This window comes from Gymnoscopelus microlampas (assembly GCF_963454915.1).
Source record: "Gymnoscopelus microlampas genome assembly, chromosome: 12".
NCBI lineage: Eukaryota > Metazoa > Chordata > Actinopteri > Myctophiformes > Myctophidae > Gymnoscopelus > Gymnoscopelus microlampas.
This window is the reverse complement of record NC_139949.1, coordinates 27,814,530-27,832,802: the sequence shown is the minus strand read 5'-3', so window position 1 is coordinate 27,832,802 and position 18,273 is coordinate 27,814,530. Positions and strand designations below refer to the sequence as shown.

General features: G+C 41.6%; 1 protein-coding gene across 1 annotated transcript; it reads right to left on the bottom strand.

The window, feature by feature from the left end:
• Window positions 1-1,251: 1,251 nt before the first annotated feature.
• rnft1 (ring finger protein, transmembrane 1) lies at window positions 1,252-6,064 on the bottom strand. Its single transcript, XM_084073913.1, has 9 exons — window positions 5,889-6,064; window positions 3,819-4,252; window positions 3,660-3,736; window positions 3,443-3,543; window positions 3,165-3,318; window positions 2,889-3,047; window positions 2,732-2,797; window positions 2,521-2,622; window positions 1,252-2,380 (listed from the first exon to the last, which is right to left on the bottom strand). The coding sequence occupies exons 1-9, from the start codon at window positions 5,912-5,914 to the stop codon at window positions 2,246-2,248; spliced, it is 1,254 nt and encodes a 417-aa protein (XP_083930039.1). The 5' UTR covers window positions 5,915-6,064; the 3' UTR covers window positions 1,252-2,245.
• Window positions 6,065-18,273: the final 12,209 nt, after the last annotated feature.

Here is an 18,273-nt window from a genome sequence, read left to right as displayed (position 1 = left end):
TCTTTACAAATTGTGGATATCATCCCACATGTCTTAAAAATATTTATTGTGGAGCATAGAAGAGTAGCTAGGGGAATTTTCAGACACAAAACATTTAGCATTTTCTTTGTTCAACACTTGAACTTCTTGTTTGCAGTGCTAGAAATATGGGTAGCATAGTGTGTGTGTGTGTGTGTGTGTGTGTGTGTGTGTGTGTGTGTGTGTGTGTGTGTGTGCGTGGGGGGGGTCTGATGCAAAACCCATACTGGGAATGGCAATGTGTATTTCTTGAAAGATCACAGCTTGTATATATACTGTAGATGTGTATGGAATGCTTTGAAACTCATCCTGATGATGTGCAGTTTTTTGCTCTTCCAATTGATTGTGATGTGAGTAGAGTGTGTTCCTGCAGTGTTTCTCATAGTGGAGTCCAGAGAAGCTCATAGCAGTGCATCTCAATGAAGATGGTTTCATTTTACTGTTCAGGTATCACAATGAGTGAATGTCTCTATTGCAAAATGTATGTCTTGAGAGGCAACCTCAGTCAAAATCGTGTCTATTCAGAGGTACAATATTCAACATTAAACACGCAAGTGTGTCAAATATCTGCTTTGAATATAATGGGTATGGTTCAAATGTGTGGGCAATGAGGAATATTCATCAGTCTATTTTTCAGCCCATCAATTCCATGAGATTCTGGATGGTGAAATGGTATGGTATGTATCATGTACATAATATGATAATTAAATCTACATTTTTCCAAGAAAGTGACTTAATTTCTTGCATATATTTTCATCTGCCTAACCATCTTAATCTTTTTGTTTTTGTGTGGATCAGACAAATGGATGCAGGAAACAGATATATTTTTTCTTTTAATGCCCCTTTCGTTTCTAAACTAATTTTCAGTCTAGTTCAGCGCAGTTTTAACCTGAAGGGTTATATACAAACTATTTAGTTGAAAACAGTGAAGAAACATTTGGATATCACACCAGTAGGAATTTCAACAATGCCCCATTTATTCAACAGGGCAGGCTGGTGCATTGAGGTGTCAGTAGTCTTAGTTTCCATAGGCCTCAGATCTTGTGAACTCTTTAGTGCAGACTCAGCCATAGTGGACATGCACATACAAATTCCACCCAATATGACTACAGTGCGTTACACTCAGAACATTATGCTGCCTGAAAATCTATTTCAGCTGTCGCAATTTTTCAAAGCATTAAAAATGTAAGTTCTTGGTGTTATTAACCTACAGTAATAAGTCACAGAACTAAATCAACTGTACAACTTTATTCAGATTGGTCAAAACAAGAAGCTGGAAAACATGGTAATTATTTCAGTAAATTTACAATAATAAAATATACTTGTCCCATTCTTTGGTTTTACAAAAAGGTAACACCACCTCTATATAAAAATAATTTGTGCTGTCGGTTTCTCACGATCCTAGTTCTTTTCAGGCAAGAAAATATGTATTAGCCTATGCCCAAAAGGCTAAAAGCAAAACTCCAATAAAGGGAAAATTATATTCACTGCTTACCATCATGTATTTTATGCCCATTGTCATGTCCTACTACATTGCCAGCAGTAGCCTGACAACATTACAGTCACTGGATACTACTATATATTAAGAGCTTCACAGCTTCATGAAAGCCCTGCAGTATGCTCACTGGCATTCAGTATGGTATTTTTCACATTCATGCTGACAAATACATTTTGAATAAAGGTAGGAAGTAAACAAGTCTTTCATTTGGAGGGTTATGGTGTTTAGGTGTAAAGATATATATTTTCTCATTTGGAAAAATACAACAAACCCAGTCAAAAATGTTTTCTGTTGTCCACAATTTGGTATAACTCGGTTAATTAGTAATTAATTACAATTTGATATATTTCTCTCGTGGCAATATTTACAAGTAAAAGAAACGTCCTCCTGCCTCCATGATGACATTTTCAATTTGTTCACCTATTGACAAAGCAAAAGTTGAAAAATGCACCATGATGAAAATAAAACAAAGGAAAATGACAGCAGAGAGCATGCAGAAATTTAAACTTGAGGTGTCTGTCAAAGTGACAAATGGGGTCTTACCAAGGTGCAAGATATTATGCCCTTAGTGACCCTCGCCAGCGGAGGGCACAGCCCTTAATGAATGTAGGAACAGTGTGGTCAACATTACAAATCAACTATTATTGTGCACAACATGAAATGGTTATGGACAGTATCGCACATATCCAACAAAGTTTGATTTTAAAATCTCTCCGTCTTGTCCTACAGTCAATAGATTTGCAGGTGGGGTGATGTGGCACCGTCCCTCCATTTGTAGACCTTCTCTGTGATGACCGTCCGACAGAGGGGGCAGCTCTTCTCACGGTTAAACCACAAAGCGATGCATTCATCACAGAATATATGCTGGAAAGCAGAGATAGAAGCAATTTAGTATTTCTTAAGAATGAAATGCTGGATTAGACACAGACATGTTTCGTAATGGGAGTGAGCATGAGAGTGTAGATATGACATCAACTCTGTGTTAGCTCTACGAAGATTTCTACCTGACAGAGGAGGGCCCGAGGCTCCCGGTACTCTCCCTGGCAGATGGGGCAGATGTCCCCAGCGTCAATGCATTGGCTCCTGGTGGCTGCTGTCCCCGATTGCTGGTGAACAGAAATTACAACAAACCAGAAAAGGAAAATACTTAAACGGCTGGATGGATATTCGAAACTTTGGACAAGTTGACAAGTGATTTACTGAGCAGCACTATACCTCGCCTTTCAGAAATAACCTCACAGTTTTCAAAAAAGGCCCCCATTGTCCATAGAGTCCTAAGAGCTGCAGGAGAGAAAACCCAAGTCAGATTAGAGGGCAGATTTTTCTTTGAGGAGGACAGAAAATTCAGTGGCCATGTAATCCACAGTGTTACCTTGAGTATGAGGTAGACCAAAGCCAGTAGGACGCCTAGTGTGAGTCCTGTGGTGTCGTCCACCTCCTGATAGGTGACCAGGTAGCGGAACCACAGTGGTACAGGAGCCATGGCCTGGTAGACCTGACCTAGCTCCTCTGTCAGCATCAGCCACCGCCCCTGGACCCAAAACACACACAAATAGATACAGCGCTCTGGTTCAAATCAGCTGACCAGCTACTGTAAAATTATGCATGTCTTCATCGGAAGTGACACCTTTTTGAAAGGGAAGCTTACCTGTGTCCTGTATGTCACCAGTGAAGAGGGCAGCAGCAAAATAAGGCACTTCATTCCCATGATGAGGAATTTAATTATAAAGTTGCTGATGCCGATTGCCCACAGAACCTCCCAGAATCCCAGAGGCTCAATGGCGGGGGGGAGGAAGATGAGGCTACGTTGAGGGACAGAATGACAGAGGAAGATACTTTTAGCTCCATGTTCTCAATCAAAGCTTATTAAGACCACATACTGTACTACTATGATATTCCACGGTTGTGTGCAGAAATTGGTCTCACCAGTGGTAAAGTGTCTCAGTGTAAAAGGTGTAGTAAAGGAGGAGTGTGGACGAGGTCAGGAAGAGTAGCAGCCATAGACTCTGCAGCTTTGAGTTCCGGTCCTGCTGACACAGAAGAATCAGGGGCATGACTATGAATACGTGAAATAAAAACGTATGTAAACACAGCTGTAAATATATGCTATATATATAATTGAAATGCATATTCCTCTACTTGCCTGAAGAAAGACTTGAGTTTGAATGTTTTTATTCACGTACAGAAAAGTTGTGAAGAGACCAATCCCAACTGCAAGACCTGTGAAGACGGTAAAGGGTAAGCGATGTTGCCTTCTTGCATTGATAGCTTTAAAAGTGGCGCTTGATGTTCTCATATTTACCAAGTGCATGTTGGATGACCAGTTTAGCACACAGGATAACTAGGAAAGGAAGGCTCTTTTGGATCCAGCGGAAGAGGTAGCGCAGCTCAGTGAAAGAGGTGCTTGGTTCCCCCGACTCTGGATCGGCGTCAGGTGGCTCCGTCGCCGACTCTGCATGCGAATGCTGCTGGGGGCGAGTATGTCCATGTGTGTGAGAGTGGCTATGGGAGTTGGCTCTGGATCTCCTGGAGGACGCCCCTCCGCTGGACTCTGCTGGTCCACCTGTCATGGGTACCCGCACCTCGCCAGTATCGGGTGCAGTGACGCCTCCAGCGGCTGGTGTCCTGGTAAGCTCTGGTTGCAGAGTCAGGCACAGACCGTTTACTGCATGCGAGTCCCGGTCGTTTGAATTTGGCTGCATTACAGTCGGCGACTCCCCTCTCTTGGAATCAATCCTTTAAGAGATGAAAGAGGGTGTGAAGAAAAACACAATTAAGATTGAAAATTAGGGGTTTATTTCTCAATAATTATCTGTTCCCATTTTGATTATGCATTGTATGGAATATCAGCCATTCCAGGGCTGCATGTAGCTCTGGTCCAGCTAGGTTATATGATACAACCAACTAAATACAACCAACTAAACCGTTATTAAAGGTAGGTTAAGTGATATTTTTTCGTTAAAACAAAAAGTATTTTGTTAAAGATTAAAATGAGCTATCTTTTTTGTTAAAGATTACAATGTTTATTAAAGAGCTCTCCAGCTCTTTAATAAACAGAAAATATATTTTTCGGTAGGTGTCAAAATCTCAGCCAATCAGGAGAAAGTACCCATTTTTAAGCTTAATTTGTATAGTATTCCAGTTCCAATTTTGCCTGCTCATTTCTTAGTGTCATCACTTCCAATTTCACTTGTTTAATCTATATCCTGATTGAGTTCTCTATCCTGGTTGGATAAAATTGAAAATGAAACTGAAACGAAAATGCATTTTCTGTTTAATAAAGAGATGGAGAGACAAGGAGACTCCTTTCACTGAACAAACACTCTATAGCAATGAGTACCATCAGAATATAGAGCTATTTAGTATTTAACACTTATTTTAACCAAAGCAAATCACTTACCCTACCTTTAAATGTCTTAATCTGAAATTATGTTCTGCGGCATATATTAAATGCTGTTAATCTGAGGACGACAACTCAAACAACAACAGGGCCCTAGACCAGTGGTTCTCAAAGTGGGGTCCGGGGACCCCCAGGGTTCCTTAAGGGGGTCCCCAGCCAAATTAATAGTTAGGAATTTAACAATTAAGTTGTGTACAAATGGCACCAAATGGACCCGTTCCATGTGTACACTCTCAGAGTTAAATTCACACCTTTGATGATACTACTACAGTGTATATTGGGGGGGTCCCCGAGATCAAAATGGTATCAAATGGGGGTCCATGTCCTAATGCATATCAAACTTGGGGGTCCTTGAAATTAAAATGGTTGCGATCCCTGGCATATCTTTTCAAATGTGGTTCCCTGGCCTAATGCAAATCAAACTTGGGGGTCATTGAAATGAAAATGGTTGAGATCCCTGGCATATCTTTTCAAATGGGGGTCCGTGGGCTAATCTGTGTCAATTTGGGGGTCCTTGAGGCGAAAAAGTTTGAGAACCACTGCCCTCGACCAGTGGTTGTCAATCAGTGGTCCTTAAGGGGGTTCCAGGTGGTCCACAGCTAAACGATGGAGAGTAACCAAAATGGACCCTTATCGATCATTATCTCTCAAGAGTTAAATTATTCTTAAACATCGGCATTACTTAATTTAAGAATTGTTATTTTGATCAACGTTTTGCCTGTTATCTCTCCTATGGTACCAACATCAAAACAGCATGGAATTGAGGACAAAGTCTTATCAAACGACAACAACATATTGTAAGTCTTGGCTCTGAGAGGCTAAATCTCATCAAACGGTGGTTCCGTGGCTCAAATGCCGAATAAATAATGGACCTTGGAAATCCGCTGCTGTAAACAGAGACTGACAGATGCTAGATGCTGCTAGGCTACCATTAGCCACCAGGAAGTAGCACTCGCTCTTTTATTTATTTACCTGTCATTCTGCGCCCGGAGTTTCATGGTAAATTACTGTTACCCATCTATAAAAACGTACGAAATTACAAAACGCAAAGCAAAAAAAAAAACTAAACTAATTTAATGAAAACAAAACTAAGTCGTTAGCCTGCTAAGCTATGTCATAAGCTTATCGGTCAGAGACATTTTAAGACGTCAGCTGGGCGTCACTTCTTCTTTGGGTTTCGCTTTGAGTTTAATGTTTGACATTACTGCCATCTGTTGGCGTTTTGGCGAGACCTAAAGAGCAGTGGTGGAAAAAGTACTCAAATGTTTTAGGTAAGTAAAAGAATCAATTTTGCAATGTAGAAATACTCTGGGTGATATACTCTAGTGAAATAGAATGCTTATGCTGGGTACCTAAACATACTGATCAACGCATTGCTTTGTAAGGCATTGTCAGTGCAATAACACCAGCAACACCAGGCAAGCTGATGAAGTTTGCTCGAACAAATAAAGCTAGGAAGTTCAGCTTCAATATGAGACTCTCTTCAGTTCTTATCTTAGCCACCTGTTTGTTTTAAAACCTTTTCCTTCATCCTTTACCATGTTCTATATCACAATGACCTTGCCTTTCCTTTCTTCAGATGACGGCTATCTACATTACCAACATCTTCCCCACAGCAATCTACATCCATACAGAACCTCAGTGATAAACCAGCTTCCCATAAGCAGCAGCTACCAACACCTAGCATCTAAAAGAAAACGTGAGTTACTGTTTACCAGTGATAGAATTACTTAGTTACAAGGTTACCACAGCAATGGTGAACTGACCTACTGAGGTATTTGTTTGGTGAATGGTCAAAGTTCAAAGAAATATATAATGTAAAATGTTATACCATATGTTTACCAGTGATAGAATATATATTACCTTCTCAGATGGTTTGAAAAGAAAAAAATAATTGACCTACTGAGGAATTTGTTTGGTGATATCAAATATAATTTGGTTTTCGGTATCAATGGTCATGGTCAAAGTCAAGGTCAAATAGTGCTGGCATCATGTCTTTGGGGCTGTTTGGAGTTAGCCAATTTCATGCATGATGCAACACTCACCTGGTCTGAGAACGGGGGGCATAAAGCCGAATAAAGCCCCCCTCCTTTAAGTTTAATTTTTTTTCTTTTGGTATTTCTTCTTTGTAATATTAGTCGTATCTCTCTACTGTTATATGCTATATGCTTCTATTTGAATTTTGTACAGGTTTTATACACATACTGTACACTCAATGTTGGACAACATAACAAAAAGAAACACTATAAATTATTAAATTAATCAATTAATAAAAAGGCAGAGGAAAAGCTAAATATTAAGTAAATTATGAATGAAAGGTCTAAATATCCAATTGTCAAATATGTGCATTAAATAGGTCAAGGCCAGTATCAAATCTGTCTGTCTAACTGTCTGTCTGCCAGTCTGTCTGTTCATTCAAACCGTGTCATTTCATTATCCGTCTATCAATCTATCTATCGAAATGGTAGCTTCTTAGCCGAATAAAACATTGATGAGTCTAAGGGCCGTGTCCATCAAGATTTATTTTCCTGAGCACAGCGTATGTTTTAAATTGTTTACAATGTGGGCGCCACGTTTTTGGAAACGTGTGGGGTTTTTCTCTGCCTGCTAAAATATTTTCAACTTTGGTGTGTAGCGTTTCTAGGCAATTGCTTTGGTGTTTTCAGCCAGGAAAAAACACCCTGGTGGACACGGCCCCTAAACTTTCATTTACCATAGATTATATCGTATTTTAAACAGTACGTTTCATCAAGAACACATTGCAATGTGAATGTGCACTCCCGTAGCAGAGGGGGGCCTTCTCGGCAGGGCACTGAATTAATTCGGCTTCGGCACAACACCAGAAGTAGCAGATCTACAAGCACACAAATGTGTCTCAATAAAGCACGTAGCGGCTGCTGTGCACCTTTGATGAGTCGTCTCCGTGAAAAGACAAGACAAGACAGCATGAACCTATAATACCCTAACTAAACCCTTCTGGCTTTCTTTGCATGACTACAACAACAGCTACAGCACTAGCAGGTCATCAATATCCATTAGTGCGTGGCTCTGATGCATTGAGCGCGCAGTGTCCATCATTCTGGTGGTTTAAATAGAGAACCGAACTAAGAGGATGAGCATATAATTATTATGTTGATAAGTTAAGATATCACAGTGAGGAGACATTACAGGAGGATGGCATTATTCTGACCAGCTGCATGATCACTGCTGATGGTCCACCTCTTGCTTCCATTTGAAGTTGCTTTTTTACCTTGTCCTCATTCAGGGTTCTGACAGCCACAGAGAAAACCTTTTGCTGAGCCTTGAGCCTCAGCTAGCCTGTGAGACTCTTCCAGCGCTTGCCAGTCCGCATCGTCATAAACAGTCCAATACCGGGTTTGTTTGTCCTTCATAATCCTTTTTGCCCTCCTCAAGCACCTGCTGTCATACAGCGTATGCAGGGACGGGAGAGAGCAGCACACTCCCAAGTCTACTTTTTTAGAATTTTCTAATGACATCTCCTTGATCTGTTTGCACCAAAGATTTGTTGTTTTCTCCAATGTAGGTCTTGCTTATTTCCCTTGACGGGACATGAACGTGCAGCGCAGCATTGCTCAGCCATCAAAGCTGAAAGGAGGCTAATGTGTAATGGCTGTATGAGTACTCCCCAGCTCCCTCCCTCCCTATGTCCTGTAATTGTGTTATTAGACCAGTGAATTGTCAGCGGACTTGTACTGCCCCAGTCAAGACATGGGAGCACGGTTCTGCGGAGGGAGGTTAACTTGACATATAAATTGCTATCTGCCAGAGATGAATGGAGCTCGCCATGAGAACAGATGAGCGGAGCAGTGACCTGACATTGCCTCTGACAACCCCCCCACCCCTTTCATCATTCTCTTCCTCCTCCTCGGTCTGCCCATAGTGCCAGCTGCCACTTGCTCTGATGTCTTTACTAAAGCTGCCAATTATTCAATAGTCACACTGATTTGTAGTGTGTGCGTGCATGCGTGTGCTTGTGTACAGTACATTTAAGTGGGAAACATTCAGGGTGTTAAAGTGCTGGCTTATTTGTAAGATTACAGTTCAAACTATGTTAAGTGAATTTCGTATTGCCCTTCAGAGGCAGATTTTACATTTTACAACTTCCTGTAGAAGGCATTACTGTACAGTTGAAGACAACTAGCTGTGTGTGATAACAAGGTACGTTTCATGTTTTGGCCTGAGGGTGCTGATAGAGGAATGGTCATGGGGTCATTAAAATGTTATCCTCTGGGGAGCATGAATGCTCAGCAAGTTTAATGGAAAAATATTTTGTGTATATTTGGAAAGGTCATGGGGTCACCCAAATCAATAGGGCCATCCCATGGAAGTGCACATTGCGTTCCATGGCAATACAGACGGCAGTTTGTGATATATGGTACTTTGGGCTAAATTGGTGGACAGAGTGCAAAGTGTAGGACGGATGGATCATCCTTAGAGATCAAAAGTTATTTCATTTGAGGCATCCAGGTGACCACCGTGGAGACTGGGGTTTGATTCTTCCACAGTGCCTCTGGCTTGGCTGCAAGGATCAACACCTTAGCTTCTGATCCTCCCTCTCCATGCTCCACCCTCAGATATAGATAGATAGATAGATAGATAGATAGATAGATAGATAGATAGATAGATAGATAGATAGATAGATCAATACAAATTAACAAGCTCCATCCCTACACATGACTAGAGATACTGTTTACTGATTTGCATGATGTACTGTATGGACCAAATCTGTAGGAGTAATATAAAAAAGATTGTTTTACAAAATCTGGAGAGAGTACCCATTTATCAGCTTAAATCTTATACTGTTCCAGTTCCAATTTTGTCTGCTCATTTCTTTGTGTCATCACTTCCAATTTCACTTTTTTATGTTTGTTTGCTGTATGTATATGTATCCTGTGTGAGTTGTCTATCCTGAATGGATACAATTGGTATCCTGACCCGAAAATGCAATTTCTGTTCACAAAAGAGCTGGAGCGACAGGGAGACTCCCGTTACTGAACAAACACTATCAGAATATAGAGCTATCTAATACTTAAAAAAAAAAAAAAAAGATCACTTACCATACCTTTAACATAAAATGATGTTGATCATTCCCTGATAGATATGGCAATTCCAGTTGTCCTTCGCTAACCGGAACCCCCCCAAACCTACTCAGGCCCATTTATTTTTCTTGGAACGCTCAGCACCAGAAATTGAATAAGGGTTAGGCATAGTTTTACTGAGGTTAAGTTTAGGAATAAGGTTAGGTTTAGGCATAGTTTTACTCAGGTTAAGTGTAGGAATAAATTCAGGTTTAGGCATAGTTTTACTGAGGTTAAGTTTAGGAATAAGGTTAGGTTTAGGCATAGTTTTACTGAGGTTAAGTTTAGAAATAAGGTCAGGTTTAGGCATAGTTTTACTGAGGTTAAGTTTAGGAATAAGGTTAGGTTTAGGCATAGTTTTACTGAGGTTACGTTTAGAAATAAGGTCAGGTTTAGGAATAGTTTTACTGAGGTTAAGATTAGGAATAAGGTTAGGTTTAGGCATAGTTTTACTGAGGTTACGTTTAGGAATACCTGCTGCTGACCGTTCCGAGGCCGCCGGATTTGACCGGTGCCGAGTAGGTTTGGGGGGTTCCTGTGTTCCTTCTACCGTTTTTCTAGTTTTTGTTGGGTCTATATCTATACATGTGAGCATGGTGTTTGTCTTCTGGTTGTCTGGATTCACTCAGACAACCTGGTTCACCTCCACCCACCTCCACCCAAACCATGGACCATCTTGTATGAGTCTGCTGTCCTAGAAAACCTAAGAATGCCATATCATGATCACCTCAACATATTGTCGGGGACAGAGATCGAACCAGTGACCTTTGGACTCATAGGCTGCCTCTCTTCTCATTGAGCTAGAGATATGACTACCCTTGTATTGGCTGTTGATATTTCTAAAGATTTTTTCTCCCGTTTTAAATCAAGCCTCTGTTTCGCTAACTACTCGAGATCACTGGTTCACAAACCATTTACCAATAAAGGCATTTTATGTTAGCCTGGGACCAGACGAATCTGCGAGTGCAAAAAAAAATTGCACTCTGCGATTTGGGTCTGGCACCGCTCCATAGAGAATCCATTTCCTGTTCCAGAAGACGTGTGTAACCAATCAGGGCCCAGTATTCGAATATGGGCGACTGTAATTAGTAGTTGGTTGTAGGTCTAACCAATTGCGTCGAGGGCCGTTGTTTTGATCCCGCCCCTTGGGAAACAAAACGTCCTCATGGAAGCACCAGACTCATATCCACGAAGTGATATAGTCTAGCTACGCCAGGCTAATTTTATGTCTCCTCAGAACGGAAACTAGTGAAAATAGACGATCTACAAGCTCACAACTCTGTTGCTATCCGAAAAGTTTTGAGTTTAGATCGGTTATTAGAAGGCGGCGCTTACTGATCAAAGTGATAGATGTGTTCCTCCTGAGTCAAGGCACAAGTGTGAGCAAGTTTCATGGCTGTCGGCCAAACAAGGCATTACTTATGCCTGTTTAGAGTTTGCATTTTCAAAAAAAAATGACTGCACGGTTAGGCCAGAACTGCAAAAACGGCGGAAGAAGCAGAAGACGAAAGTGTAGAGATGCAATAAGGGTCCAAAGGCCCTTAAAATGAAAATGAATGTCATGAAACCTTTAAACAAACAGTTGACCAAAAATAAGCTTGAACTTGACAACAAATAATTATACTTCTTAAAACGGTGCAAATAAGCCATCTTGGGACAATAAAATTAATTAGAAATGAAATTAACCTTTGTAAACAAAACCTATGCCTTAGGAAGACATAATACATCTGTTGCATTCATCATGGCGGGGTATTAAAGTGATTACATTTAGGTGGCAAAGTTTTGGGGAGAATAATAATAAAGAAATTGTGAGGACATCAATAGGGTGCTTGCTGCTGCTGCAGCGAGCCCACACTAATCGGACCTAAGTCACCCATCTCTGACCATAACCATGCTGCACAAGGGATTTCCTTCAATTGTCATTATGCCATTGTTGTAATCATGACAATCATAATGTAATCATGCAAAATGAGGTTGCATAGCCACTATTTGCCAGCACAGCCAATACATTGCAAAACAGGATTGCTTCGCTGGTGGATGTGTGGTGTCTTCTTATTACTCAGTATTGCCCAAAATGTCCACTAGATGGCGCCTAATGATAGGCAACAAGAGAAGACATTGAACAGCCCTTAAAGTGGAAAAAATAAAAAATGTTCCTGTCACCAGGTAGGTAGGCTACACTGTACTGTATTTTAGGAAACCAGTTGGCTGATTTCACAAATTGGTTCATTAATACTGTATTAATTACAGTTCAACACTAACACAGGCGTGTGTGGCAGTGCACTGCACAAATAATGTACACACATGGGATGCATTGATAGTTGATTCTTAAACACTGTAATTAGGCTCTATTTAATCAATCATCAGACATTGTCCAAATTTGACACTTAACCTTTTCTGAAAATAATCATCTCCCTCCCAACTGTATGACGCCATAACACCAAGCCCAGAGAGCAGAGCAGCCTGATTAATGTATACATCCTCCCCGACACACTCATGGCCACCAAGGTGAAAAGAATCATTCCACAGTAACCTCTACATGCCATTGCTTAACTGGAAGCCCGCTGCCCTGCTGCTCACACCGCTCTGTTACATCTCCCCAGTTGTTGTCCTTTTCTCTTTCATCTTAATGGATGGGCTTCTCCCTCGGCTGCTGTAGAAAAAATGCAGCCTCGTCGGCCGCAACGTGGCCTCTCAAATGTCAATCTGATCGATGTGTGCAGCCCACATCTAGGCCATCGCATTAGTTATGGAGACTCCTTGCCACTCACCGCGGATGCACATCGGCGCTCCCATCTTACCTGTTGTAATGGTGTGATTGTTTTGTTTTTTGGGGCTACTGCGGCCTGTGTAGGGTAGCTATAATACTAAAAGAAAATCCCTATGAATATTGACACAGCAGTCTTTGGCTCATGTTCATGGTACGGTGACTTTGTTACAATTTCACTGTGACTGACTTGGAACAGCACTGTTTTTCAACCTCAGGGATTACCAGTTTAACGAAATCTTCAAGGATAGGAGCTGAAATGAACTTGGATGTGTGCTTCAGTGGCCCTTTATGTGGAACTGTTATATTTTCTATTGATAGTAAGTGATATCCCCTCCTGTTCCCTTGGCCCCTTCTTCTCCTCTCTCCCCTGCTAGCCAGAGGCCAAGTGCCTGGGCTGCCATGCCAGTCCTAATAAATCCTCGTCTGGGAGCAGCAGAAGCAGCAAGCAAGCCCACATTCTTCAGGAGCCAGTACTTCCTCTAATCTGCCCCAGAGAGGGAGCAAGAGCAACAGTTGGCCTGGCTGCATGGTGGGAGGGAAGAGTGGGGTGCTCCTCCTGGGTGACGGATGTGAAGTGTTTGAGAAACATTTGGCAATGTTGGAATTAGATCCGACTCTCTCTTTCACTCTTCATCTCTCTCTTTCTTTCACTCAGTCTATTTGACACTCTCTCTCTCTCTCCCCCCTCCTATGTGTGACTCATTTCTGTCTTTCTACCTCTACCCTGCACAGCCTCTCATAGCTGGGCTGATGTTGGGAAGCAGAAGCGGATTTTTGCACATGGCATTTATTTCCCCCAATGTCCTGTGCTTCTGCTGGGATCCATGTTCAATGCACAGGCGGACAGGACAGATTACCCTACCTGCCACATTTACTATTTTCCATGATGCTCTACATATTGAGGCGTGTGCGCGTGTGTGCGTGTGCATGCATGGTGTGTTTGTGAGTGTTTGAGAGAGAGAGACTCTGAATTTCGGAAATGCTTTGCAGATGTGTATAGAGCAATGTAGCCATTTGTGTCAGTCAAGGGATTTTCATTGGCACAGAAGAGAACATAAAGCCAGGTTTATACTTCGTCATACAACGGTGTTGTGTGCCGGAAATAGACGATTCACAAGCTCACAACACTTCGAATCCACAATGGATTGTGAGCTTGTAGATCTGCTATTTTCTGGCCGCAACACAGTCATACGACGGAGCATTAAGCATATACTGTGTAAATAGCTTTGATAAGTTCCATAAACAGAACAGGATTTGTTGGAAAAACTCGTTTGCACTCCTCATAGAGAACTCTATTGACTGACCGAGGTTCCTGATTAACAGACTGATTGGTTTATTGACCCTGGTGGTCAACAGGTAAAGATTTAGACCAGTTCTTTTCGATGACGTTGCCTGCATAGCCACATCAGAGTGGCCTGATTCTGCTGCTCGTGGTCCTCTCTACTGGTCTCTAGTTGGAATTGATTGCTTTAATTTGCTCCTGTAATGAGTAGGATGCCTCCTGCTTACGATTAGCGTGTCTGTGTGCACACGCGTGCTTTTGCTTTTGTGTTTGCGGGCAGGGTTTAATTACTGTAGCAGATGAGTGCTGTGGGGCCCGGCAGCAGGGTCCTGTATGAGCAGGAGAGCTACCCCCTGTGCAGGACCTTCACTAACACCTCCACTCACAGTGCATTGGGGACAGAAAGTATGATAAAACCAGCTAGGAAGAGTGCATACCTCCACTAAGGCTATGCAATTATCATTTACACTTGATGCATACTTCGCGTTATATTTTATTTATTTTGTTCAGCGGCCAGAAATGAGCTCTCCAGCACCCCTTTTTGTTGGATTTTGGACAAACACAAAAAATGTCATGATGTTTTTGAATGTGTTCTGAAGTTATATGCCTTTTAATGAGAATCCACGCCCACCACCACACCCTTCTTTGGCCAGTTGGTGTGAAAAGTGAATCAGTTAAATTAATAATTATATATATCAAAATATATAATTTTGTATACATTTTTATCTTGTCCCATAACCAACCTTTATACAAAGTTTTGTACAAATCTTTTGCAGTTGGCTCTGCGATGTGATGCGAGAGTATGGACTAGCCGACATCAACTCAGGGCGCCTGGATCGCCACCCTCCACTCCCTCCTATCCATCAGCAGCGATGTCATCTGCATAGTGAAGGTCAGTGATAGTGATGGGATGTACTCGCTGACTCTTCCTTGGGACCAGCATGAAGCTAGTGTCTCCTCCTTGCCACGTGTTGCGAGTCTCAGTGCATGGTCCATCACCACAATAAACAGGAAGTGAGCCAGGGTATCACCCAGTAGAAAGACTGCAAGTATCTCATACTTTTTTGTCTCTCCATGGTGGGTCAGAATCTTGACTTGAGTCCGAATGTATCTAGCTGCTATCATCAGAGCGCATTAACAGCACATAACATGGCATGTTTAGATTTTTGACTTGAATTTCACGTTTGGGGAAAAACTAGACGAATTAGACATGGATGGGAAGATAATCTATCAACGTGTTGTGCGTGACAAAACAAATCAATTAATGCAGGTTGACGATGATAATTTACATGAACATTGCTCATCAGTTTTACATCCTTAAGATGTGACAGTTTGTATATGAGCTTACCTTATACTATGTAGTATACTGTATATTACACTGTCAGTGATGTGAGGTCATATGGACCCAGTGCACTTGGACCCAGTACGCTGTCAGTAAATATTATGAGATCTCTGCACTGCTGTCACCAAACAGACAAATTCCTGCACCGTTCTTGTACTTGGAGATTTAAAGACTGATCCAGAATCTAATTGTGCTGTTCCCTGTGTGTGTGTGTGTGTGTGTGTGTGTGTGTGTGTGTGTGTGTGTGTGTGTGTGTGTGTGTGTGTGTGTGTGTGTGTGTGTGTGTGTGTGTGTGTGTGTGTGTGTGTACAGCACATGTGTGCGTGCGCGCACGCATGTGTGTGTGTGTGTGTGTGTGTGTGTGCGTGTGCGTGCGTGTGCGCAGAGTGAGAGGGAGAGAAATATTTCACACAGCACTAAAAATGACATCACCATGGCACCCACATCCAGATAGCAGCGTAGAAACTAAGTTTGCGTCGTCGTATAATAAAAGCAATAGCTTACACCCCCGCCGTCCTCATATTCCCTCTCCCTATGTATCTATCTCTCTGTTTATTGTCTCTGTTTTTGTTTAATAAAATCATGCTTAGTCATCAGCCAAGGAGGTCACATCTCCCGTTTCTGGGCATGAGCAGCAGTTCCCCAGGGGCATGGTGGTGGGCTTGGTTCAGTGTGCTGCTACTGTCTGTGGCAAATGCAAATTACCTCTCTCTGTTTCCCTCCCTCTCTGCACTGTGAAATCCTGAGTGTTAATTCAAACTTTGAGAGTTACAAATGAACAAATGAACGCTTGGGATTTTACTGTGTACTTTTCTATATGTCTCTCCCCATCTGCTTCTCTCTCTCTCTCTCTCTCAAAGTCCTAAATATATGAGTCATCTTCCACCATTTCTTTATTAGATAGATGGAAAGATAGATAAATCGGCTGGGAGGTATAGGTAGGTAGGTAGGTTGGTAGATAGATTATCGATTGATCGATATTGATCCCGTGGGGGGGAAATCAGTTGCCAATGGCACTACAGTAAGAAACAGAGCCATGCAGAGATACAGGAAGAAAAAGAGGAATCATTACAGAATTGTCATGAAAAGGGACGTGGGGACCATGATATGCAGTTAGCACTCAAGTTATCGCACACAGCCAAGATGTAGGCTTTATTTCACCGCAGGGATGGATTTGTCTGGACAGATACGCATTATAAACAGTTCTACTTCAAGCTAGTCCCAGTAGCCCCCCCCCTTTCAAAAAAACGACACAAAATAACAGCACTGGAATATGCAAATTCATCTTCAAACGTGTGTGTGTGTGTGTGTGTGTGTGTGTGTGTGTGTGTGTGTGTGTGTGTGTGTGTGTGTGTGTGTGTGTGTGTGTGTGTGTGTGTGTGTGTGTGTGTGTGTGTGTGTGTGTGTGTGTGTGTGTGTGTGTGTGTGTGTGTGTGTGTGTGTGTGTGTGTTATGACACTGCCACATCATTACTCTTCTCATTCAAGTGGGTCCTTGATTGGAATTAAATACACATATTAGCTGGAACCAGGTGGACCTCTCAGACGTGAATGTGCCACATAAGGAGAAAATACGTTCAATGTTACAGTGATTGTTTACACCTCATTAATAAGCACTTGATTATTTGTTCACAAATCTCCCAAACCACACCCCACCTCAACCAATTATCTGTGAGAGCCGTTTGATGCTAATTTGCCTTCATAATGATGTTGTCTCTGATCATTCTGAAGCCCTCCCCCCGCCAGGAGCCAGTTGTTTTTCTTACTCGTTAGGCAGATAATCTTACATTGATTACCAAAAGCTAATTACAATGGCTGATACTCAAGTTGCTGTGCAGTACGTATCTATTTGGGCTTACATCAAGAATCAAGAGGGTTTATTCCGCAATACTATCAGCAACATAACAACAATAGTAAAGATATAAAAAGTAATGATAATGATAATAAATAGCAGCAACTACCCTAAACTAACCTAAAAGAAGTCCTTTTCTCAAACTTCAAATGGACGTAGTAACTTTAGCATCTTGATAGTGGAATCGTCTGTTCCCCACCCCCACCCCTCCTTTTCTCTGTAAATATTCTGTATGATACTACTGGGCTTTATCCCAATATGTTTTGCATTGTATTTGTATTTGTGTATTATGTATTACTGATGAATTGAGTAAAATGGACCACAATGGAAACAAGACCCTGGGCTTTTGGTGTTATCCTTTTATCATAACCTTTGACTGTACTACTTGTACTGTTAATAATCTTGTTAATAAAGTATTCAATCAATCAATCAATCAATCAATCACACATTGGGGAGAGTAGCTTAGTGTCTGGAATTATTGAAGGTATAACCATTGTATACAGATACATGTGCATATATTGCACTGTATCGGTTCGAGCAATCTGTACAGGAATAATTACAGTTCCAAGTGCAACATTTTGTATTTTATTTTTCCCCCCTATTTTCCATGGTTCTGAACGCCACCCGAAAAAAAAACTCTTCTTGAGCCTTAAGCTGTAAAGAGCATTGAGACACCTTAAACGTTTTGCCAGTTCACGTCCTCACAAACAGTCAATTTCCGGACTGCTAGAGTAGGACAGAGCAAGCTTGCTGTTCTCTGTTGTCTCTAATATTTAATCCTCACACACTGCACTTGTTATTTCCAGCAGAGAAGAAAGATATATAACTGTTTGATTTATTACAGATCATCAACAACTGAGGCCTTAATTGACCCTCCATTCCTTCCCAGCTTTTTCAATAAGCTGACCCCACACTCTCTTAGAGCCCAGGGAAGCCATAAAGCAGAATAGCTCAGCAGCACAAGAGTATTATCAACTATTTATGACCGCTGATATTGTAATACAACATGACAC